Below are 25,349 nucleotides of genomic sequence, written 5' to 3'. Positions count from 1 at the left end.
CCCAAATCGAGCTCTCGGATTAAGCCCATTTACCGAACCGAGAAATCCTTCACGTCGCTTTAATTGGACCCAAATACTTAAGCGTCCAGAAACCACTTTGTGATAGATTAAGATGTCTCTTACACCGGTCGATTTGAACCGAGTCAGATCAAAACCAAATCGAATGGACCAAATTAGAATCGAGCTTCGAACGAGTTGACTCTTCATCGGGTGAGTTTGGGTTCATCATGAGGTCATAGTTACGCTTCGACCGTAGGATTTGACCGACATGGAGGGTAAAATCGTAAATATGAGTTTTCCGGTTTTTGCCACCGAAGTCTTCCATCTTCATTAAACCATGCCTACCAAAATGATCCGTATTCCGGTTTTGCCCCTCTTTACGAGCGAGTTGGGTTGCCCTCCTGTCTCCCCCCTCGCGTCGCAGGATCGCCATCGAAGAAGGCCCTCGGAGGACGATCGCGATCTCTTTCACGGATAGGTTTTCTGCCATCGTTGAGAATCCCTTGCGATTCGTCTCGATTTGGATGCGAATTTGAAGAGCCGGTGACGGGAGCAGGAGTAAACCCTAAGATGAAGCCTTGTTCGGGCGAGATCAATATCTCGGAGAGCGCCAAGAGGCTCGATGTCGACAATCGGATCTCTCTCCGTTATTACTACCGGATCGCCCATAATCTTCTCAGACAGGTTTTGATCCTTCTTTGGATGTTTTCACTATATGAACCTTGAAAAGGATAAAATGTTTCTTGCGTCCAACCAGCACTGTCGTTTTATTCGTCAGGGCGCTACTTCTAGCGGTTTAGATGAAGGCAATTCATGTGTTGTTTGATCGATTACGCGTGATTAGGCAAATCTGGGCAGTTAATTTTAGCGAATTGTTCATGGTTGGAAGAGAAGTTGGATTCTTTTATTATATTATTAAGGCTTTTATCGTTCCCTCGGTAGATGTGATCTAACATCAGAAATCGATGGACTACTGATTTCGTTGGAAGCATCAGAAATTCTTCATATGCCATAACGACTTTTATTTGGCGAAAAATATACAACACCACTCAGTTGATCTGAAATACTTTTGACATCAAACTAGATTATTCTTTCAGGGCTAACAAGACTTTCTTTTTGTTGTTTGCTCTGGGAGCCCGTGTAACCAGCACATATGTTTAACATGGTCTTAATACCTTTTCTAATATATGTGAAAAAATCTTCTTTTCCTCTCTTGTTCGTGGATCTTGATTATATACAAGTACTTAGTTTAAAAACTTGGCATGGTAAATGATACATGTGGTTTCGGAAGAATGGTACTTTTAGCAACAGCATCTTCACAAGTGGCAATATTGTTCATAATGTGTGCTAGGTTAGTAGTTTTTGGTAATGTTCTTCACAGGGCTTAAAAAACAGGAGATTCAGGTCTTAGGGTTCACTTGGTAACATCGGTGGCAACCTGCAAAATAATAGAGTAGCACATTCTGTTAGACGATGGAGTAGCTTGGTTCTTATGTTTGTTAACCAATATTATAAGCAGAAGTATGTGCATACAGTTTTGTCTTTCGCTTGGTCATCTTTTTCCTTAATTTACTTTTACTGTATAGATCCTCTATGTTCTAGTTTATGGTCATGCAATTCTGGGTTTCTGAACAAGGACATTCTTGTTTGAGAAATGTTATGGAATTGGCCAGTGTCTCTTTGAAAGACGAATCACTTAAACAAGATATGTTTTAGTTTCGTTGCAACTAAATTAGTTTGTCTGTTCACAACAAATATTGTTGTCATCACTACCAGAGCTGTGATTTTGTGGACCATGGGGGACAAAAAAAAAAAAACCAAAGTCAGTTACACTATGTACTAAATTCAGAATCAAGTAGGTGACTAGAGTTTACACATAAAAGCAAACCACTATCTTGGTTGATGTCAATTCGTTTGTTGCATCTCTGGAATCTGACACTCTTTTTCTTGTGTTGTAACCATTGTGTTGCTAAGCATGTTATCTGCCACTTTTTCCTTTTGTACTTTATGATTAGCAGTTTTTTCCCAGACCATGATGACATGCGACACCTCTCTCTTGTTATGAGGTAGAGACTGCATGGTTGACTGTTCTTTTGAGTTTGGATGAACACTTATTGGTCATCCTATGATGTTTTGCTCTCATTGATGGTTGATGCATTTTTTTCGCATCTTAGAATGTATTTTCTTAACTCAGATGTCAAAGAACGGGCATGGGAAAAAATAATTCCTTCACTTTCCTATTATTTGCATGGGAAAGAAGTTTTACTTTTGTTTTTGTACATTATCCCAATCCATTCACCGATAGGCTTGTCATTTGAACTTTTGTAAATAGGCCATTTATTTTATGACTCTAGAAATTTTTTTATGATCTTTTCATTGAAATTTAGAGCTTAAATGCACAATAAGCTCATTCTGCAATCCGAATCAGTTTGCACATTGGAAGTTAGGTGGTCAATTATGGTAGATGTCCTAGACATTTTATTGATGTGGGCCTTTTAACTTTGGGCATTGCTTTGATTCTATTATGTTGCTGTATCTTTTTAATCACATGGTGATTTTCCTCCCTCATATTCTTTTGGTTGGTAATCTTCAAGAAGTTGTTCATTATAGTAAAAGATTCTCCACATGTTGTCCGTACTCATATGGAAAATATAACTGTAACTTATTTTGCTTCAATGATTGAAACATGTTTTTTTTTTAATTGAAACATGTTAGTTGTTACACTACTGCATTTTACAATTAAGAGGGATTTTAAGGAACTTTTTAGTAGTTGGTGCTCTCTTTTGCCTTTGGTTAATATTGCCAAGAGATCTTAGACTTAGTTCTGCTGAGTTCACAGTTAATCGCTGATCTTACGAGTGTACTTTGTCCAATTTGATTTATTATGTTGTTGAGAGGTCTAGTTATTCTCGTCTCACCTTTTTAATCTCGATCTCCTAATTATTGGATTAGTGCAGGCGGAAATTTATCGGAGCGAGAAGAATATTATCGATCTTTTTGTTATGCTTATGAGATTTTCTAGGTGAGGAAATTGCTCAGTAATATCTTAATTCATGCATTTTAAATGTAAATTACCAGCTCATAACTAGAATTTGGTTCTTTAAGGCACCTATGAGATCATATTTGAGCATACACATCTGCATCACATATTTTTCTCAAGTTCTAATTCCTTTCTTTAGATTTATTAATGAGTGCATGTTATTTGTAAATGCATTGAGCCTTTTTTCCTTAGCCTTTGATGTAACTTGGTTGATCTGGAGCATACACCAAATAAAACCCATTCTGCTTTAAGGTTAGATCTCATAGTTATGATGAGGCATCATCTGGAGTCATTTTCCTTCATCACCTCCACTTATCCTCCGAACACCAATCTGTTAAGTCAGATTTTGGTTGTCCAAGATGGAGGCTAATTCGGATCTAACCTAGTCCTTTCCGTTAGCCAGTCTTAAGCCAAACTTCTCTTAATCCTATCTGAACCCTATAAAAACTGTGTTGGGGCGCTCTCGACAATGCCCCTTTGATGCTTAAATTATTAAACTGGTCGGACAATTTTTGAGTTCAATGTTGTGTTCTACGTATTTGTTGCGCCCCCTTTTATAGTGGGTGTGGTTCTTTAGCACTATTTTTTTTCATAAATATGAAAGCTTTTTTTTTTTTTTCAGTTTTTGGGACATGGAGATTTTGTGGTCCAAGTAAAAGATACTGTCAATGAATAATTAGGCAGAAGGAAGATGAAATATATACAAGAATAAGAATGCAATTCTAAATGGGAGAAATGGATTAAATAATGATATTCCCTTTTCATAGTCTACTTTTTTGCCAATTGATAGTGCTTGGATCCTCATGGTAGCTCAATAAAGAAGCAGTTTCTGATTCTTAAGTTATAATTTTGCATGTAGGAAAATATAAAAGAACGATTGGTTTAATAAACATTTGAAGTAGGTATTATGGAAGAGAAATATGATCTGGAAGAAAAATGAGGGTGGAAACTAATTCAGTTTTGGATTTTTGTTGTTAGTTGATCAAAGTTATATAGGATTGGTTAGTAATGGATTTGTTGAAACTAATCAAGAGGCCACATTTACATTGTCCTAATACATCAAAAAGAAAGAATCTAGATAATTTGGATCCACTTGAGCCATTTATTGATTTGGCCCTGCCTGTAATGATATTTTCTATTGGCTATTTTCTCACGAATTGACAGGTAATAGGAGACTTCTAAATCATTTAATTTATATTTTCTGGTGTCTATGCATTTTTATGTTGAAATGAATGTGACAATCAATGATCTTAGTTATCGATGTTCCATCTTCTATAATTTTTTTTGGTTAAATTCCATTATTTGGGGCTGTTTTTGTTAGAATTGTATATTCAACCTTTCAAGTAGTATTATAGCTTTTCATCTTTTTTTCATGTGCCTCAACCTTACCCTGTGTATTATGTGTTTGGAAGACTATCTGAGCATATATAAGAAAACAAGCATATGAACCTTTCGATTATTGTTCATTTTCCTTTAGCTTTAGATGTATGTTTCTTCATATGTAAACTAACTTACATAAGAAACGTATTTCTTTCTAATGCAGTTTGATCACTGAGACCATACCATTCCACAAAGACTATCAGGTTGTGTTACAAAATGAAAAACTGTATTTCAGAAAGGTAACTCACTTTTTGTTTATTTGTGTTGCTAATACAGTTGATATTTGTGTTAGCTGAACTTTTTTCCTTTTCATATTTGGATAATTGAGAGTTGATTGTTGGTCTCTGTGGGGATCCGTACTGTAGTGAAGTCTTCATGGTGCTTGTGCTGATCTGTTTCGGTTAGCGCAGATCCTGTTGCACATCATGGGCTCTGTCCATGCTAAGAAAATAAAACCTTGGAGAAAGTTTTCATTTGACTTTTAATACTGTTTACACAGAGATTATTGAATGCCTTGAATGAGTTAGAAGCATTGAAGCCAGATGTACAACGTCGACTTGAAGAATTAAATAGGAAGAACAGAAGCCAAGTGAATATATGGGGACAAGCTTTAGAAGATGGTTCTCTTGATGATTCATTTGTGTGGCCGCCGGTGAAAAAGAAGATAGAAAATAACAGAACCAGTCAGGTATTGTGGCCTCTCACTATGACACGAAAGGTGGCTTTTCTACAAACTGATAAAGATGACTGTTATAAGTAGGCTGTTTGTGTATCACTGATACATATTTCATCTCTTTTTTTGTGTGCATCTATTCTTATGTTGCAGGCTTATAGAGCAGTTGTGAGAGATGGATTCTATAGGAGTCCTATTGTTCAGAGAAATAGTTTTTCAACCAACAGTAGAGAAGATCAATTTCGTAAATTGTAAGGCTCTAAATATAAGCTCTGGAAGTTTCTCAATTTGTGTCGGATGGAATATCCTAACTTTCTTCAGTTTGCAGTATCACTATTATAATCATGCATTTTAGTGGGAAGCTACATTGATCACATAATTGTTGATAAAAAGTAGAAAAAATCATTCTAATTTTCAGGGGTTCAAATTGGTTTCAGATATAGTATAGAAGTGTAGAAGAAAAGCATCATGTTCTAGGATAAATACATAGAGGCAGATTATGATATTTTAATTAATATCCTTTTTAAAATCTATAGTCAAAATAGAGAGAATAACTTATTCAAAAGAAGCAATTCATAATTACAACTAGTTCAATGCTCACATACAGAAGAAAAAAAAGAAATTGTAACTATGGTACAAGTCACCTATGGAAAAATAATCTGAATATGGGTTGCCTTTACCTTAGTGGCTAAGCGGAGCCTTGACACAAAGATTGGTACAAAACACATGATGGTTATGTTTGCAACACCACGTGTTTTACCTACTTTTGATTCCATGCCTATTGTTGATATCATGCTTCCTGTGAACTCTTGAACTTTGAACTTGTATCGATTGAACTCTGTTATGTGATAGTGATGTTAATTAGATGATAAATATTTTATGTTGGGATTGTGTTTGCATTCTTGACCTGCACTGGTTCACATAGTACTGGTCAATTTTTATCAGGAAGTAACAGCAAGTGCATGTAGTCGTAGCTTCTAATCATAACTGTATAAAATTTGATAGCATATTTTGCTGAATTTAGCAACAAAAAGCTGCATATTCACTATCCAATTGTTTTTCTCTTGTGCTGATTGGCTCATCATTTAACAATTTTCTGATATTTTTTCTTTGCATTCTCTGTTATCCTCTTAGTTTCCTGCCCCCCAAGGAGGAAACACTATCAAGACACTCAATCTTGGGTCCAAATGGTCTTCATGGGCATTGGAAGCCACCTGTTGCTGATCGAAGGGTATATTTACTGTCCACTAAATACTTGTTTCATATTATTCTAATGATAATCACACCCCTTTTTTTTGTTACTGTAGATCCAATACCCAAGCAATTTGGACCTGACTCCAATTGAGTTCCCAAGGTTAAACTCTTTGATCTCTTTGTTCCACTTGGTTTTCTGTCATCTCAATGCGGTCATTGTTCTTTTTTGATGTGTCATCCCCTTTGTTTATTTTTTCCTTTTTTTTATAATGTGGAAGTTAAGGACGATTATTGTAATTTTGCTGTGGTCGATGAGTAAATAAGTGATCCAAGCTACAAATATTATCAGTATTTGACATATCCTGAAGCCACATATAGAATAATATAAACTCATTAAGACATGCAATATGTTATCATAAAGAAGTGTCAACGGTACAGGCCTACAGTGGCTCTAATATGTTCTGAAGAATCCTATGTGTTGGGAGTGAGAGGAGGTACAAAGACAGGAAAAGAAAAAAAGAAGAGATAACATAGGGGAGGGATTTCAAACCTGTTTATCCCACCTTTCTTTTGAAACATGTCAGTGCATTAATACTTAAACAAGGTTGTTCTTTCTCTTTTCCTTAATGCAACAGCCTGCTTCAACCAACAGAGGATAAACCTGTGGCCGCGAAGGAAAATGGCACTTCGGAAATTGAAAAATCTATGCTGGAAGTTCTTTCGTTGCAAGATGATTCCACTCAACCACAGGAAGAACCACATCCAATGGTTAGCTTGGATGTTTCAGATGTGAATCCTAAGATGGATATCGTCAAAGAACTCTGTCCTCCACCAGTCCTTGCAGAAGTACAGGATGTTCATGTTACAGCACAAGATTCTTGTTCCTTAACTTCACAAACAGTTTCTTTGCAGGATGAGCTAATTCATGCAGAATCTCCTCAGGAAGTTCACATAGTGGGTCCTCCAGACTAATGAACAATAGTCCACTCTTTTTCTGTTTTTGAATTTTTTTTTTGGCAGAGACTTTGAGAATCATCTGTGTTTTATTTATAGGGTTTTCCTTCTTTGTTTTCTTTCCATGTTTTCTTTTAATTACTGGTTTGTTTTTTGCTTGCAGTCAACGTCTCTGATGGATAGTTTTATGAGGCTTGCAAAATCAAATACTGTCAGAAATTTAGAAACATGTGGTGTCCTTGCCGGTTCACTTGTAAGAAAACATCTGTATTCAATATAGAGCACCATAAGCTCGGGTGATATGTTCACAAAAAATATCTTTTGCTTTTACAGAAAAACAGAAAGTTCTATGTGACAGCTCTCATCATCCCTAAGCAGGAGTCGACATCTGATTCAGTAAGATAGTGGTATCTCATTTTGCATTATTTTTCATTCTATGAAATTATGGTCTGCTGTGATTGATTATCATATGATTCAGTGTCAGACAACAAATGAAGAAGAAATATTTGACTATCAGGATAAACAGTCACTGTTTCCCCTGGGATGGATTCATGTGAGTATAGACATATTCCTGCATGCTTCTTATCAAGAGAATTTCTTTGACTGCATCAGTAATTTAGCGATAACTAATTTTATATGAGTACTACTTGAAAAAATAAATGATGTTATCCTTCATAAGAAAAACTTATTTTCCATGTAATGATTGAAAATTTCAGCATTTTGAATTTATTACTTAGGATTGGAAACGAGTCTCGTAATTTTTTATGTTAGATGAACCTGCTATATTAGTACGTTATGTCTTGGACTCACTTATATAGCATACAAGTTAGATCTTTTCCTCAAAGGAAATGATGGTTAAATTTATCATTTTTTTTGAGGTTCCTGTAACCCAAGAAAACAGATGTTTTTCAACTATTTTAAAATGTTTAATTACTCTCCAGTGTATTTATAGTTAGATCAGTATGTGCAAAATTTTCATGGCCTACTTTGGCAGGCCTGTGCTATCTCCTGGAACTTCTTTTATCCCATCCATTCACCATACCTCTGATGTTGTCACATCCTTATTGAGAAAGCATGTTGAAGGAAAACTGAACTTCAATTATGAAGTTTGACTTTGTGCATTTGTCGATCTATCTGCCATTCTTTGAACAGTCAGAGCTCTTAAAAATAGTGTTTTTACAGAATTGGATTTTATTTTGTTGATAATGTATATTATTTACTTCTGGGAAGAGTCAAGTGCTGGCACGTTTTTGGTTGAGTTGATGCACATGCACAGGCATATGTTTGCTGTGAACCAATGAGGGTGCCTAACCAAGTATCTTCTGCTAAATTTGCAGACTCATCCTACTCAGTCATGTTTCATGTCCTCAATTGATGTACACACACACTATTCGTATCAGGTAGATTATATACACTATTCTAGTTTTCCTGTTTTCTTGTCAAAGTTAATTTTTTTAACAAAGCTGAAATTTGACTAGATTATGTTGCCCGAGTCTATTGCAATTGTCATGGCACCAAGAGATGGTTCGAGGTATGATTTTTATTTTCTTACATACATTTGTTACACAGTCTTGCCATGCTAATAGCTTGTTTCAGTTGTGGCCTTGAGGATATTGGTTTTTGAATCTTTTTTGTTATATAACTAGCTGATTTGGGTTGTCAATGGGCTGTCATGTTTTCAGCTTGAACCCAGCTTGGGGATGTGATTTTTATGCAGTTGCCTTGCCCGGTCAGGAATTGTCTGAACCTATATGGTCCAGAACTTTTTTGCATTAGTTTCATTTTTTTAATTTGACCAGGCTTGCTAGGATAAGCTCATAGTCAATCTTGGTATAGAGGCATTATTGGCTATCAACTAAAACTCATGAACGAGACTTTTTAGCCGATATTGCTGGTCCTAAATTGCGGAAGAGCGTTGTCACCATAGTGAAGTTGCTCTTTCATGATTTGAGTTTTTGCGGGTTTAAGAAGAGACCCTTTGCATATGAGGTTAAGATGCTGACATCTTCTAACTCTCAAATCCCACATTGATGGGAGTCCATGTATTTCAAAGAGCCAGTTATTATTTCTCTACTCTTCATTTAGTTGTTGGGGCCTAAAAATTTGTTAAACATTTTATCAGGCAGGCACTAGCAAGGCATTACATTACATTTGTTGGCATTTATGCATCATGAAGCAGAGTTTAACTTGTTTATACATGCAGAACCCACGGGATATTTCGGCTGACCACACCAGGAGGCATGTCTGTCATAAGGCAGTGCCAACAGCGTGGCTTCCATCCTCACCAACAGCCATCAGATGGCGGGCCTATCTATGACCACTGCTCTGATGTCTACATGAACCCCGACCTGAAGTTTGATGTGGTAGACCTCCGGTAGCCACCCATATCTTCCGAATCGTTTTATCTGAATTGCTTCCGAACTCGTGCCCAGGATGCAATCAATTCTTTGTACCTATTATTATCCTCCTCCTCCTCGACGACGACGACGATGTTGACGTTGCCATAACAATTGTGAGAAAGATGGATATCTAGCATGTTCCTGTACATAAAAGCTGGCAAAGTTGTTCTGAGAACAGGTCCGAAACCTCCCTACCAATGTGATGAACCAAGACACCTTTCATCAAATTGTATTATTTTTTGCACCGACTCTTCTTTATGTTTACCTTTTAAATTGAGCATATGAGATCCTCCTCGTGTGATGCTCCAGCCAGCGGCTTTCCATGCCTAATCAATTCATTTTGTCGTGGATGCTGCTCAACGCTGCTGGGATAAAGATTGATGCTCGTAATGCCTACTGGTAGGCATTACGAGACTAGAAATATAGCAAGCTGCTGCCAGTGTGCTGAGTGGTTAGGTGAGCAGCTGGGTCATCCGTCGTGAAGTTTCTTCTGCTCTCTCCGGTTGCTAACTTCTCACTGCCCATTTCAGCGGAAGGGTAAGCAGCGCATTCAAGCTAATGCATCCGTGTCAGATTCTTCCGCGGGCAAATTGGATTAAGCAAAAGACTGTGTGTCTTGGATGGAATGCTTCTTCATATGGCCGTAGCTGTCCATGAGGTACGCACCAATAACTTTTAACACCTGCTTTTATTCTCGTAATCAACTTGGAAGAAATCCCTTGCAAGCTCACTTCTTTTATCCCCATTGCATTAGGATATGCAAATAAGATACCGATTTGCCTTTTATATACTTCCTTACAGGCACACATAAGCATTCATAATTCTCAACGCCGAGACAATAAGACGTGTACGCATCGACCTTCTTTTCCATGCACGCACCCCACCCAATGCACATCACCGTCGGTAGTTGGTGACGGACGTCTGCTCCCTCATTTAATCCCCAAGTAAAGCATCATCACCCTCTGTTGTTGGTAACGGGGCTTATTTAATTCACGCAGCACCCCACCGCAGCGCGCACGCACGGAGCCAGACGTCACCATATGTAGTTGGTGACCGTCGTCTACCTTCCCCTGCTTATCTAATCCCCCGCTATCTGCTGCTGCTGCTGCTCCCCCTCCTCTATCGGAGCGGAGTGGAGCAGGGTAATGGAGGTTCGATTGGAGAGCTTGAGATGGACGGGGGCGAGCCCAAGAATCTCATTCTCCCACGACGTCGACCTCCCGCAGACCGACGCCTCCGAGACCACCGACGCCGATCGCCGCCTCGACGTCTCCCTTCCTCTGGAGGTTTCCGCACCCTCCGACTTCGACTTCAGCCTCGCCATCGACGCCCTCTCCCATGACCATTCCCTCGCCGACGATCTTTTCTCCGACGGCAAACTCCTCCCCCTGCCCATCAAGAATCCTCCCTCCTTGTCGCGGCCGTCGGCGCCAGTAGCAGCCCCTCCTGCATCAGCCACATGCCGGAGGAGCCGCGACAGCCTCCGGGAGATGATGACCGGTCCCGAGGCCAACGGCATCGGAAGAGCTTCTCCGCCGACGCCCTTTTGGCGGTTCCGCAGGAGCAGCAGCGTCGGCTACGGAAGCAGCAGGAGCAGTCTTTGCCCCTTCCCCTTGCTGCGGAGCAAGTCCTCGGGTTCGTCGTCCACGCAAAGGCCAAACGCTAAGCCGGGCATCACCGACAACAGCTACTCATCGGCCGGTATCAGCAAAGGCAGCAGCCGCCCATTCAGCGAGCTGTTCAGGAAAGGCGCAAACGAACCCAAGACAAAAGTCTACTACTACTCGGGGAATTCGCGGCGATCATACGGTAGCAATGCAGTGAGAATTAGTCCGATTCTGAACGTGCCGACGCCGGGCAGCGGCAGCATATTCGACTATCTTCTCTGCAAACGAGGGGACAAGAGCATGAGCAAGAGCTCAGCTGTGACTAGTTATCCATAGTTGTTTGTTTGTAATGATGGGAGCCTTACTTTGCTATCACGGGCCGCCTCCTCTCACTTCTTTTTCTTCTTTGGCCTTCGTCTACTCCACCATGCGGAGTGCCAGGAATCGTGGGCTGGGAATCATCAAGGATGCTGCGGGAATGGGGGACAGCAAGAACAGGTCCATGTTTGCATGCTTGTTAGGTTCCTTGGCGTGTTTGTGCATTTAATCTTTCACTTTGTTACCGCTTCTTTTCTCTTCTCCCTTCTCTACAGTTATTTGATTCTTTTGGTGGATTGGCTTTCTTTTACGTACGGCATCCTTCTTTGTCTTGTAATTGCAGCATGTAGAATATTCGATTTGTGTGTGTGTGTATATATATATATATATATATAGAGAGAGAGAGAGAGAGAGAGAGAGAGAGAGAGAGAGAGACAGAGGGGTAAGTGTTTAAACATATTCCAACCTGACAAGGACACCTCAGCAGGCCTTCGCAGGGTATCCTAGTGAAAAGGAAGCAATAGACAGAGGCCCCACAAGTGAGCCTTGTGCCAGCTCTATGTTTGGTCTTACATCAATCTCACGTGCTGTCATCTTCACCTATTCTATTTATTTATCAAGGAAACAGATGCAAATAATAATAATAATAATAATAATAATAATAATAATAATAATAATAATAATAATCCGTTTCAATTGTACTAGTCTCACTTATCAAAGCTCTCTTTTTCTCTCTCTAACTTATCCATTAAAAAAATAGTGAATAAATCCGATATATAAAGCTAACTCGAGTCTGCCATCTAAACCTATCGCCACCCTTAGCGTCGAGGTTGAAATAATTGTGATGTTTATATCAATAAATAAGTTTTAAGATTCAAATAATAATAATAATAAAACATATTATGTGTTTAAACAGATTTGCTCACTCGAAAATCCCATTCACAAGTATGTGTGCCTCATAACCACAACTTGTGATAACAAAGTTCGTCCGATCTGCCGAGTTAACTCGGTATTCGAGGTGATGATGCTAATGTAGACATGATGCTCGATCGATGTGTCACGTCGACCAAGTATCCGATGTATCCGATGTAGACGTAATGAAGGGTAATCGATCATCCACGTGTCAAACCTAACCTTTTATATAGATAAAACTAGTGGTGTTAGTGCACCTTATCACCATCCACGTAGACAAAAAAAAAAAAAAGAGTGCTCAAAAGTACTTGTTTATTGGTAAATAGTGAACACATACGTCATTGGTAAATAGTGCACCTTAGCCCACAAAGATTAGCTAACTCTATCATTCAGAAGAATGCTTACACTTTCTTCGTCATTTGAAATAACATGTCCATCATAAAAATGTATGGGAGCAGAATTCATGGTTCCAGGAGTAAAATTCCCGGGCCGGCATTGCCTGAAACCTGCACAAAATTCCATACTTTCACTGCATGCAGAATACAAAAAGTTCCAACTCAGAATCAACTCCAAGAAAATGAGAACACAGGCGCAAGACAACAGAAGTTGACCTTGATGGAGCTTCACTAAGAATGGTCTTACGAGTTGGCAGGCTCGCCGAATAGTTGAGTTGATGCAGGCAAACCATCTGATAGATTAACCTCGCAGAGAATTTTCTCTTCTGAGCAAGCTCGTCTTACCGCCGAGAAAACAAATAGGAACATCAAACCAAGTTGCATCTGTCGACATCAAGTTTAAATTGTAAGCATCATATGTAATCTCTCTCTTCTCAAATTTCACTTATCTGACACTAACTGACGGATTTTTCAATCTACAAAGAATAATCTTACAGTTCATAGTGCAACAAGCAAGAAAAGTTTCAGTTTACAGTAGCATATAACAACCACCAGTAGAAACTGGGTCAGTTGCCCACAGGAATAAGAAAGCAACACTATTCACCAAGGGGAAACTTAAACCTAATAATATCAAGGTTGCAAGTTATACCAGTGATATCTGTAATTTATCTATAGCATACAAAAACAATTACACGAAACCGAAAAAATCAGTTGAAAGCTGCAGTCTAGCTCATATCGCTCCCACTTCTAGACCATGAAATTTGAGCAGCACCGAGACAACAAAGAAAAGAACACACAAATACACTGCTGAACCTGACTAATCCCCCATAAATCCATTCCTTTGGGTTTTTCATGTTAGACCGATCAAAGCATGGAAAAAAAAAAAATTCTTTGCACAAAACTTGTGATCAAAATCAAGTTGTCCGGATTTAAAATGATGTCATAATCAGCATAGATGAAGATAATATCAGCTTACTTGAATCCACATTAGAAGAATAAACTGGTTCCTGTAGTTGGACTCATAAAAGCTTTATCTGAACTAATACAAACTGAATCATAGATTAGTGCACTGTGACTCTTGCTTGGGTCATAAAAATTAGCTCTACCAGATGAGCATGTCTATAACGGTACTCGAGGCCATCCAAGATCAAGAGAACAAGCGATATGTTAGCTAAATGTCTACCCTATTTTGCACTAGTTCCTTATGTTGATAAGAGGTGCAGTGTGTTTCAACTTTGGTTTTGCCCTTTTAATGTGGCACTTGTGCAACCACAATCCCTTTTCTGCATTAAACTCAAACCTTTCTTTTCTGAGCCTTCATCTAAAGACAAGAAACAATATCAAATTTGCTGAGGTTTCACAAGAGCTTGCTTTTCTTCAGTCTTCATTTACAGTCAGAAAGCTCTCTCTCAAGCTTGGTAGGATAGAGAAGGTTGCACCAACATAGCATGATATCATCCTAACAACTATATAGTACATTTACTCCTTACCATCATCCTTCCACCAAGTCTCTTTCTTTACCGACACGAATCAACTCAGAAAGACTTGAGCAAGATCCCAGAGGAGATCAATCAAAAGTATACAAATATCTTATTTTACTTTGGTCCACAAGAAAATTTCAAGCAAATGGGGTGAAGATTGGCACTAAAATCTACAGAAAGGGAATGATAAAATCAAGAAAAAGAAGACAATGGAAAACCATACTATTGCCTAACAACAGAGGAACCGTAACACTTTCGAGGACCAAGCTACCTTAGTCACGGATCAATAGGATAATCTAGGAAATCGAACCGTCCATGTTGCAAGTAAACACAGAAACTATAAGCATTCGAAACCGTAAATACTTCTCCACCAAACATAACCCTTTGTCATCACACTCTCTAACTTCTGCAGCCACAACGACGACAACAACAACAGCAAAGGAAACAATTTGTTCGGTTCATTTTTGAGAAAGCGATTCAAGAAAAGGTATATAGCAACGCTTTGGACAAACGCAACAAATAGTACTACCTAATCCATCGATTTTGAAGCGTATATATCTCCCGAGTTCCTTCCAATAAGCATAATCCAGGAGAAAGCGACTGCAGAAAGAATTAGCCGAAGAAAGAGCGTAGCGAAAGCGTAAACTATTGAAGAGGTAGAAAAGGGCTCAATCACTAGCCAATGGCAGGAAATTAAACCAAAATTACAAAAGATATCTGTTTTGGTGCGTAAAATACCTTACATCAAGCTGTCGCTGGAGGAGTCTAGGCCCCTTCTTTGGCCTCCAAAGGGGCTTCGTCCCCTTGATCGCCAGAAAGTCCTGTACGATCTCCTCACACGACAGTCAGATCCGGAACATGTAACGCTTTCTCTTCTCGGATCCGTCTGATCTCCCCCTCACCATCTCCGGCCGGGCTGTGTTTTGATCAGCCGCGGGAACCATCGTTCCAACGGCGTCGAGATCGCGGAACAAGGGGACTTTGGAGCAGCGAATGGTGCGATGAGTGCCCCAGCTGCGAGTGGGGAAGGTGGAATTGTGCAGCCAGCTTCAACCGGCGTCGAGATCGCCTGCCGTCGCTCCCACGAGGCCGTTCTCGTCTTCCCCGGCGGCTATTACGATCGATCTTGCAGTCGTTGCGGGTTTTCTTTCCTCTGCACGACTCTCGCGGGCTTCGCACGGGAGACGGAAGGGATTGAATCGGTGCTTTGAAAGCGTGTGGGGGAGACGATGGTTTCAGCTATCTAACTCGATCGCGTCCACAAGATCGGTGGGCCCAGTGTGGGAGTATACATCCGACGGCGAATGCGTGACGTTACAGCGCATCGCGCAAAGACTCTACCGGTGAACGAACCAAATTAAGTTTGAACTTGGCTTAAGACGAGCTTAACGCAGCCTATAAAGCCATACATGGCGGGGACAACGGCTTCGCACGTGCTTGGCGCATGTGCAAGACTCCGACGTCGGTCCCGTGCCGCTCACCGCACCATTCTCTTTCGATACTCACTCTTCGAAACCCGATTCGATACCCAGTCTCCAAATCCCGTGTTCCGCGGACCCCACACCAAACGAAGCCTTCGTGTGGTAGGGCCTGTCGGTCGCGCGGAAAAGAAAGTAAAAAAAAAAGCATTTTCTTAAATTAATTTATATTATTTTATTGATGCCTTCCCCTCCGCCTTAAGAGGAGCTGTGTCTCTCTCGCACCCCCGTCTCCCCCTCTCATGCCATCACGCCAACCCCCAACTCAACAACGTTAGACGACCGTCCCCTTCCCCTTACACCCCCCACCGGTTTTGGTATCCGCGGCTACCGCTTCCTCTTGGCGCCGGCCCCCACCAGCGTTGGGTAGGGCACGGCCCCATGGTCATCTCGGCGGAAACGCCAACCCGGCCGGCGGATCCCGCTGCAGAGTCGACGGCGGTGGCGGCGGCAGGTGCTACGGCTCCTCGTGGGGAGGCGAAGGGGTCCCTCCTCCATAACTTCTCCTTCCCGATCTTGAAGACGTGGGGGAGCCACCGGGTGCTGCGCTGCATGAGCGTGAACGGGAAGGGGGAGGTCGTCGCTGGCGGTGGACGAAGGTCGGCCGTCCCCCCGGAGCCTGCTGGGCCGCGGATCCGTGAGGAGGTGGAGAGTGAGGACGGCGACGACCCCGGGATCGAGGAGGTCAGGGAGAAGCTGCTGGTTCACCTCCGGGAGGCGGCGGACCGGATGAAACTGGTGGTACCGTCGCCGCCCAAGGATGCGGGCCGCAAGGCGCAGCCGGCACCGGCGCGGGAGGAGAGGCTGGATCCGGAGGTGGGTATATCGGCTGCGCCGCCGGCGCGGCCGTGGAACCTTAGGACGAGGCGCGGGGCAGCGCGGGCTCCGACGGGGGTCGAGCGGCACCTGAGCGGGTCGTCGCCGGGACATGTGGTTAAGAGGACGGTGCGGCGGAGGTCGGAGGACCCCTGGTGGAGGGAGCGGCCCAAGTTCTCGATCTCGCTCACGAGAGAGGAGATCGAGGAGGACATCTACGCCGTGACGGGCCGCAGGGCTCGTCAACGGCCGAGAAAGCGGGCGAGGGTTGTCCAAAAGCAGCTCGACGTGAGTTTCTTACGCCGACACTTACCTTCCTCTCTTCTTTGCGCGTCAGTTTCTGATGATTTTGGGTGACCTTCTGATCCAAAAACCCATTTTTTGCGTCAATTTCCCCGGTTTTTGGGTTCCTTTCTCGTTGCAAGCTCGATCCTTTGGAAGAATATTGAATCTCTATGTTGGTTATCCTCTTGTCTCAGGCGTTGCTCCCCGGTTCGTGGCTCACGGAGATCACTGCCGACACGTACAGGGTTCCGGATTCGAGGTAAGCGTACCTCGGGTGACATGATACACTTTCTTTTTCGTCCACCAAACCTCTCCGGCTCTGTATTGCTCCTCAACTCAAAGCTTCCGATTCGATCATGACAACAGAGTCTTAGCTCTACGAGTAGATTGGTATTTTCTTGCGTCATAGTGTATCTCATTCTGCGAGATTGCTTGCTGTGTGATTGGTTTGTTTAAAGATTTATAGTGGGTGATGCTCTGTTTCTGATCTCATGTTACCGACCAAGAAAACTGTAGGAATGCTTTCGTCATGAACAGTTGATGCGTTCGACTTCTCTTTTCGAAACGAGCTATGTTTTGTGCAATCATCTTCCTTGGTGGAAGATGGACGCATTCGTAGGCGGCAGCAGCAAGGTGTGATGCGGGATCAACCGTGGCCGTCGGATCTGGGGCCGCGGTGGCGTTGAGCCGATGACACGGACGCGGTAGGTGGGCGGAGGGAGGGTTGTCGTCAGCGAGTCTCCTCGCTCGAACCGCGGCTCACGCTTTTACCGGGTGTGGTCGCCGTCGTGCCCATGATCTCTAGCTCGTCCCAGCATCAGGATGTTGAGATGCACAGTGCGTGAAGGGGCACAAACAGCATCACAGATGCCGAACGATTGGACTCGATCGAAGTCTCTTCATCCTCTTCTAATGAGCGAGCCATCACGGCGTTGCGTTACCGACCTCCAGTCGCATCCAAATGGGCGCAAAGCAAGTCAAAAGTACAGAAACCTTTTCTTATATTACGTGGCACCGTTCTTCGCCGACTGGTGGAGTACCGGTGGCGCATTGGGTTCGTTTCTTTGATGGGACCTCAACACGATTGTGGGCAGGCATTCAACACTTGATTAGCCATCTGGCGCCACTATTTGGATACGGATCCAATCATTTGAATCCGGACAAGTCGAGCCTCATACCAACTTTTCGTCATCTAGCTTTTTATATATATATATATATATATATATATATATATATATATATATATATATATATATATATATATATATATATATTGGTTGGACTGGAAACGAATGGTCCGTCGATCAAATTAGATTCGTGCCCCGTCCCGACCGTTGGTCCTACTACAAGTACAGGCATCTCAGTGGCCATGTGTTGTTCTCTCTCTCTCTCTCTCATACAACACAAGTCAGAGAGTGTCTGCACTCTGTGATACCAAATTCGCCCTGTTGTATAAACACATGAGAAACCGAAGATCTCCATCTCTAACCGGAAAAGAACACATGCCACAAAAGCCTCGCTTGTTCATCTTCTCCCAGATTTCAGCCCTTTGTTCTTTGTCCTAACAAAGACAACTGAAAGAACAAAAAAAAATTGATAATTTGTAAGACCAGAAAAGAAGAGGAACTTAGGGAAGGAGCAGAGAAAAAGCATGCTGAGTAAACAATTTGACCTGGACTCTCATTCTCTTCTCAGGATGGAGTGTTACTCTACCTGTGAACATTAATACTTCTCAGGGTCTGAACACTCGAGACTCCCTCGGACGCAAAACAAACAGCTGCAGCAAACAAGCCTCCCACAAATCTTCATTTTTTTGCAATTAGTACAAAATATCACTTGCTTCTTAGCGTCATAATTACAGAGAAAAATAAAAAGAAAGACAATATATGCACTCTCGTAAAATCAATCAACCGATCAAACTTCGTTTTCTTTTCATTAAACACCCATTAGTTTGTCACCATTTCGGCATCAGCAGAAATCTATCACAGTTTCGTCAACCAAAGTCTGAAGTATGTTGCTCTCTATCTCCATGCCTGCCTCGAATGCTTCCATCATACAATCCGCCCACTTTCCAGCTGAGGTTTTCATTTCATTCTTGACCATATCATCCAAAAATTTCCCTGCCAAATCCATCCACCCTCTTATATCCTGGTGAACTTCTCTCATCAACTTCTCTCGGGTTAAAAGGAAAGTTAGTTTAGTATATGTCATGTAACCAGATTTGCACAAACAGCTATAATTGGAATCCAGGCACTCAATCATGCAATCAAATAGTAGCTCTCTGAGCTGATCTGTTTCATTAATCCCTGTGTAACCGGGATCACTTTTCGGGCCCATACGAAGAGCATTGACAATCGCTTGCAGCATGTCTAAAAGAAATGATTCTAGAGACATGTCTACAGAACCATCCGACCTGTCCAAGGTGAAAGTTTCAAACAACAATACTGCACTCGAAATGGCATGCCTCACTTCACAAAGTTTGGTTTTTGAGAGCCCAACTCCATCGCCACAAACAGCAAAGTCGTTTAAACTCATGTAAGTCAAACGCCTGATCTTAGCTATAATAGACCTCCTGATGTCAACTGAAGAAGCTGAATCTAAAAGATCAGTGTCCAGATCAGATGATCGCGTTGTGTTGCAACTTTCTGTCAACCCAAATTGTAATTTGCTACCTGAAATCAAGTATTACCACCAAAATATGTTCTTAATCCGCAATCTCAGAAGTCTATAAGCAATGGTTCATGCTTCTAATGTAAAGCACTTCAGCATCAGTATTTCTGGTTGCAAAGTTGATAATGTAATTCCATGGACAGTGTGCATGTAATTCATTATACGAATCTTATCAGGATTCTCGGTTATAACTTCTTACAGAAGCCAATGGCCATTCATCATAGTATCTCTATATTTTAGATAAAAAATTAGAAAATAATGATTATGTCAAGTAACCAAAGAAAATAAAACAATTTAGTTCTGTAACTTGAAATCATTTGGTGACTAAATATTGGAAACCTTGTACGTCCCATTCACCAATCATGCCACTAATAGAAACCAATAATGCAGAACTCTCTTGTATGTGCAGGAGACTTGCAGTGAGTGTCAGATGCCAGATAAGTGTGAGATGTAAGATGTGTGTTTGATGTTATAAGATGTGAGGGTGAGGGTCAGTACATATAGATTGGTATACTGTGTGGTGTGGTTTGTGAGAGGCAGAGAGGGTACGACAAAGAGTTGTAACTTTGCATGATGTACCAAATAATGAATAGTGTATTAGGATATTGTTTATTAGAGAATATATTAAGTTTCTTGATAAGTGTTCTAATATGTTTGAGAATGCCCTTTGTTTATTTAACAGCTACGGGGACAAGCTGCAATAGCTTGTCTTGTATTTAAATACTCTTAATTTAACTAAGGATATGACATTCTATATAGCTCTATGATGACAAAGATCCATGTAGTTGATCCCCAATAATTGAAACATTATGACTTTGTTATTGTTGTTTGCAATGATACATGTCCATTCTGTCGATTTTGTATTATCTGCACAATTTGGTGATTGTTATTGGTTATCATAAACAAAAAGGCAAAAATAAATTAATATTATTTGCATAATTTGGATATTGTTATTTGTTAGCATAAACAAAAAAGGTGTGATCTTATATATGGCCCTTGACCAATAATAAGAAATTAAAATCAGGACAAGCTAGCCCTTGCTAATTCAAAGCAAGTATATATTTAGCTAAAGACAGCACAGAAATGATGATGTCAGTTCTAAAAGCTTATGGAAAAGTAAAAAATGATCATAAAAATAAACACAAAAAAGTTAGAAGAAATATGGTGTTGCAAAGATGAACATTCGTCATACCTGACTTGCCATTGAGACTTACGAAAGAGCAACTCTCATTTGAAAATGAAGCCTCAAGAATAGATATTGGACTAAGTTGATTATTGTCGACGGCCATAACTGCAGCAACACGGCCAAATTTTCTGTCCTCCTAAAGGAAAAGCAATCAATCATACGCCAGAATAATCCATTTCACCAATCTTCTTACTTCATACAAGATCTATCAATATTTTCATGCTACTTAAGGTCCTAGTTAGCTCATATTGGTATTCAAAGTGATATCAGAAGGGGAAAATAAAAGTCTAGAAGGTTGACATATAAAGCAAGATGTAAATTTAATTTTCTAAAATCAATATTAAAAAAAAATTTCCATTTTTTCCAATACTGTTATTATATTTTGTGTCAGTCTGTCCTTGATAAACTGTAATCTCTTGCTTAATTTAATTATTAGAGAGAGAAAACATCCAAAAGAAATATGTAGATGATTATGACAAAGTCTCTAGAAAAAGTATTAATCCTGTTACAGGTCATGAGTGCTATCGCCAACCATAAGCAGTAGTTTCGTGTGCATTTGGTCAAGACAATATATTTCCTTAGAGAAATTATGAACAAAGAACCTAGTTAGCTGATATTATGTCTGCGAGCATTAATAGAAAAACTAAGATATATATTCTCATGCCAAACTGATATGGATAATTCAGATTAGTGATAACAGATGAAGCTCATAACCCATGCTTGACAATAAACTCAAAAAATGACAACAGCAAGAATAATTTTTGTATTAGTATGACAAAATTTACAGATAGAGTTTCTCATAACAGCTCTGTGTGAGAAGAAACCAACCAAGAACAATCTCTCTTATCATAAGCATATACAAAATTTATAAACTCAGAGAACTCCTAACCCATCCATAATGACTAAATAAACAAATCACAGACTTGGCAATACTCACAAAAGCAAGTTATTAAAATCCAGAGGACTTTCACAACCTATGAGATGATCCTAGAAGTGATGTTAGTCCCTCCCAACTAAAGAAAGCCCTATGTATCCACAATGACAGCTAATCATTTTTCCTCTGGATTTACAAAAATTCATGAAGTCCAAGGAAGCAAAAGCAATTAAATCTTATTAGAAGCACTCTTAGATGACTGTAGGAAATGACATACCACCAGTATCTTTTTATGTTCCAGATACGAGAGATGAAAAACCTTACATTAGCGCACCTTTGACTGTGGGATAGAAAAATCAGACAAGTCTATGCCTTTCTTCGAAGATGCACCAGCATGATCATGATCGTTTTGCTCAGGTGTACAGGTAGCTCCCAGCTCTTCGAGAAGGTAAGAAGCAGACCATGCATCCCTAGCTACTAATTCACTTCGATCCACGGAAGTCAGTTCCCTGATTTTTTCTTCAATCAGGTTGCTTAATTCATTCCCGCTTAAAGTAGTACTTCTATCATATGTCAACTTTTTACTATGTGCATCCAAGGCTATGATATCATTCCAACCACCATTACTAATGTGTTCGTTTTTGGTGTTGTTCTCGTGCATTTTTACGTGTGTGGATGACCTAGATACATGCTTCATTGGTGAATTGAATGTGAAAGAAACAATGTCATTGGCCCTGAAACCAAAATCATCACCATTATAATTCTTTGACTCACTTTTGATAAGTTTCTTGTCCAGAGATGTGTTACTGGTACGTCTTATCCCCTTTTGGTTACTCAAACGACTACCGACATTTAGCTTAGCACAGACTGAATGGAATACATCAACATTCTCGACATTGAAATTATTGATTGTTCGTTTGCGTGACATGTTGTTCTCCAAGGTATTATCACACAATGCCCTTCTTCGACCTTCTTTTTCGTAGCCTGATTTCACACAGCTATAGCTGCCCATATTGCTGTCCGTAAAGACAGACCCTTTCATGCCATGTGACACATTGCCATCTCTTCTCCCTTGCTTCCTAGAACTAACCTTGGAACCAAAAGGTACTTTGTCTCTTGTCATAGCTGACTGATTCTGCCTAAATTGATTCCATCGAAATATAGTTGCTGATCCATCTGGCTTAATCTTGTTTGTACCTCGGTTGCGGCTCTCTGCTAAGTCCTCCGTGTTGCTTTGCATAGATGTCTTTCTGTTCCTGTTCTCTTCACCTTGCATGTCAAGTGATGTTGAACTACTTTCCACAAGAACAGTACGAGAGCAAGAAGCACGGCTCATTCCAAATGCAGATGAAACGATCTTTTGTCTCAGAGGTTCTTCCTCACGTTGTTTTGATCTCAATGTCCCACCACCTAAATTGCCATAACTCGTGCCAGACACAGGATCCCGGAATGGTTCATTTGAGTTCTTCAAGGTGGTATCAACACCAGTACCTTCTGCATCAACCGGCGAAGAATCCTTGTAAGATATAGCAGGCTTGGCCCTATTTTTAGACTGCAATCCAGGCTCAAGAATCTTGGTGGCAGCCTTGATCAACCGAGAACGATGATGACCCCCTGATGGTAATCTTGGGCTCTTCACAGGTGAAGCCAGCTCGTGAAACTTATTCTTCGAGGGGGCCGAAAGCACCTTCTTGCCCAACACACCTGGCTTTGCTCGGCCACCATCAAGCGGCTGTCTTTCCAAGAATCCTCCAATCTTTTGTAGTTTCTGCGGCCTAATCTCCAACTTCACACTCCCACCATCTTCCAGGCACAAATCTTGATCGACCCGGTGTGGCACCTGACCACTACCCGACTCGCTGTTAAGGCAGCAGGAATCTGTAGCCTTTCTCGGCCTTTCTTGCGCGACGACAGGCATGGACTCGAGACCCATCAGCCTGGCCACCAGCCCAGGAGTTCGCATCGATTTTCCAAGCTCGACCTCGGTTTCAGGATTCTTGTTGCTCGGAAAACATCCCCCGTTATCGTCATCCACCTAACAACGTTTTGACCCAAACGATCAAGATTTTAACGAGGGTTAACAAGATCAAGATGACAAAGAGTGAGAAGCTAAACTCATCACATTACCAAAAGCAACTTCGCCAATGGCATCTTGTCATCGGCGCCGAACCTTTTTGCAGACCCTTTCGCGGCACGAACTGAGACGTACCAGAACGAATCAACGATCCAACGAACCATACACTCAACAGAGCAGAAGCTGATAATATACCTGGAGGGAGTGGTTTCCTGGGGGAGAGATTCTTCTTGGCGAGCCGGCGGTTCCAGTCCAGGAGCCGGAAGAAGATGGCGACGAACCCACCGGGCCGCCTCTGCTGCTGCGGCTTCTTATCCACGATGGCCAAACTCATGCCTGGTGTCCACCTAAACCTCAGGAGGCTCCCCGGAGAGAAGGGAAGGTAGCGGGGTTTTGCGACTCAACAGTCAAGAGAGAGGAGAGAGAAGCCAACGAGACCTTTTTCTCTCACCGTCTTTTTGGCAGTGTAGCTGTCAAGCACTATCTGATTCGTGTAAACCTCGGCACGCATAACAAGGCGAACAATGGAACGGAAATGGGGCGATGCGATGATGAGTAAACAAATGGCATGCATGGACTGCAGAGAGCGGTGTCGGAGGGGCTTCTCTCTCGCTTTCGACGAAAGAAAGCGATGCCCCTCTCCCTCGGGCTCTTGCTATCCTTCTTCTCTCTTCGAATATTTCCTTTTGTTGTGCGTGCAAAGAGGGAGGGAAGGAAGAAAGGCAGAGGCAGCGGCAGCGGCAGCGGCAGCGGGTGGCGGGGGCAGCAGGTCTGATGGTTTTTGGTGCCTTCTTCTCGGGTTGAAGAAGGGAGCAGAATATTAGAAGCAGTGGGCGCCGAGGCCCACCGAGTGCTCGACGTAAGTCCCTGTGGCAGTAGGTATTGCTGCAGGACTCGCTTTTTTGCGGACCCCTTTCTCCTCTTTTTGTCATCTTAGGAGCAGCCACGCGTTTTGGGTCGCGCATAACAATTATGGTGGGTGTATATAGAAAAATGGTGGGGTATGATTACGTACACGTTTTTTAAAGTATATTAATGATCCAGATCAGATCCAGATGTGGTTTTGCGTCTGACTTGAGCTCAATCAATCGACATGATGAACCCTTCTTAAACCCCGGTCCACCGACTGCGGCGACTTAAGTCACGACTGCTCTATGAGGAAAGGGTGCATCGCGCATCTGGATGCGTGCGTCACGTGTCCACGAATGCTGCGAGGCACGAAGTCCTGCACGCACAGCGCGCCAAGCGTGCACATCTGACAGAGTCGCGAATCGTGATGGGCCGTTGGAGGGATTAGAGTCACGACACCGAGGCCATCCGGCTTTGTCGCTCTCGTGTCCGTGTCGCGCGTGTCACGAGATGGATCACCGGACGTGGTGGGGCCCACGATGGAGGGCCCCGAAGCGTGGCTTGCGTCTGCACGTGATGCCAGATAAGACAACCGAGGTGGCCATCGCCCTTTCTTGGGGTCCGCCGCGGCAGTACCATATCAGGTAAATGTAGATGTCCCCCTGTGCGTCCAATGAGACGATTAATTCGTGGGAAGAAGACTCCATGGAGGGTGTTTGAATGCGGCCACGGGGTGGTTCTTTGGGGACGATGACTTGCTTATG

The 25,349-nt window shown here is 41.8% G+C and overlaps 4 protein-coding genes and 2 long non-coding RNA genes across 7 annotated transcripts; 4 read left to right on the top strand and 2 right to left on the bottom strand.

The window, feature by feature from the left end:
- Nucleotides 1-353: 353 nt before the first annotated feature.
- On the top strand, nt 354-9,884 carry LOC135651650 (AMSH-like ubiquitin thioesterase 1). The gene is made up of 14 exons (XM_065171907.1): nt 354-684; nt 2,958-3,022; nt 4,584-4,659; nt 4,920-5,108; nt 5,247-5,344; nt 6,228-6,324; nt 6,401-6,447; nt 6,923-7,241; nt 7,405-7,494; nt 7,575-7,637; nt 7,720-7,794; nt 8,579-8,641; nt 8,720-8,772; nt 9,445-9,884. Exons 1-14 carry the CDS (start codon nt 571-573, stop codon nt 9,617-9,619), a joined length of 1,524 nt encoding a protein of 507 aa, XP_065027979.1. The 5' UTR covers nt 354-570; the 3' UTR covers nt 9,620-9,884.
- Nucleotides 9,885-9,958: 74 nt separating this feature from the next.
- LOC135651652 (uncharacterized) lies at nt 9,959-10,578 on the top strand. The gene is made up of 3 exons (XR_010501894.1): nt 9,959-10,096; nt 10,171-10,298; nt 10,442-10,578. It is a non-coding gene; the product is annotated as an uncharacterized LOC135651652 (long non-coding RNA).
- Nucleotides 10,579-10,647: 69 nt separating this feature from the next.
- On the top strand, nt 10,648-11,816 carry LOC135651651 (uncharacterized). The gene has a single exon (XM_065171909.1). The coding sequence runs from the start codon at nt 10,786-10,788 to the stop codon at nt 11,581-11,583; it is 798 nt and encodes a 265-aa protein (XP_065027981.1). The 5' UTR covers nt 10,648-10,785; the 3' UTR covers nt 11,584-11,816.
- Nucleotides 11,817-12,772: 956 nt separating this feature from the next.
- On the bottom strand, nt 12,773-15,695 carry LOC103968713 (uncharacterized). Of its 2 annotated transcripts, none has more exons than XR_001975802.2 (3): nt 15,092-15,695; nt 13,089-13,256; nt 12,773-13,006 (listed from the first exon to the last, which is right to left on the bottom strand). It is a non-coding gene; the product is annotated as an uncharacterized LOC103968713 (long non-coding RNA). The 2 variants fall into 2 exon arrangements; XR_010501714.1 differs by having other exon boundaries at nt 12,773-12,983.
- A 354-nt stretch (nt 15,696-16,049) lies between these two features.
- On the top strand, nt 16,050-17,424 carry LOC135651967 (uncharacterized). The gene is made up of 2 exons (XM_065172659.1): nt 16,050-16,935; nt 17,127-17,424. The coding sequence occupies exons 1-2, from the start codon at nt 16,213-16,215 to the stop codon at nt 17,193-17,195; spliced, it is 792 nt and encodes a 263-aa protein (XP_065028731.1). The 5' UTR covers nt 16,050-16,212; the 3' UTR covers nt 17,196-17,424.
- Nucleotides 17,425-18,725: 1,301 nt separating this feature from the next.
- LOC135651135 (uncharacterized) lies at nt 18,726-24,571 on the bottom strand. The gene is made up of 6 exons (XM_065170963.1): nt 24,188-24,571; nt 23,932-24,072; nt 23,790-23,860; nt 21,997-23,697; nt 20,795-20,924; nt 18,726-19,604 (listed from the first exon to the last, which is right to left on the bottom strand). The coding sequence occupies exons 2-6, from the start codon at nt 24,068-24,070 to the stop codon at nt 18,901-18,903; spliced, it is 2,745 nt and encodes a 914-aa protein (XP_065027035.1). The 5' UTR covers nt 24,071-24,072; nt 24,188-24,571; the 3' UTR covers nt 18,726-18,900.
- Nucleotides 24,572-25,349: the final 778 nt, after the last annotated feature.

The sequence above is a fragment of the Musa acuminata genome, chromosome BXJ3-10 (assembly GCF_036884655.1).
Source record: "Musa acuminata AAA Group cultivar baxijiao chromosome BXJ3-10, Cavendish_Baxijiao_AAA, whole genome shotgun sequence".
Lineage (NCBI taxonomy): Eukaryota > Viridiplantae > Streptophyta > Magnoliopsida > Zingiberales > Musaceae > Musa > Musa acuminata.
This window is presented reverse-complemented; position numbering and strand designations above follow the sequence as displayed.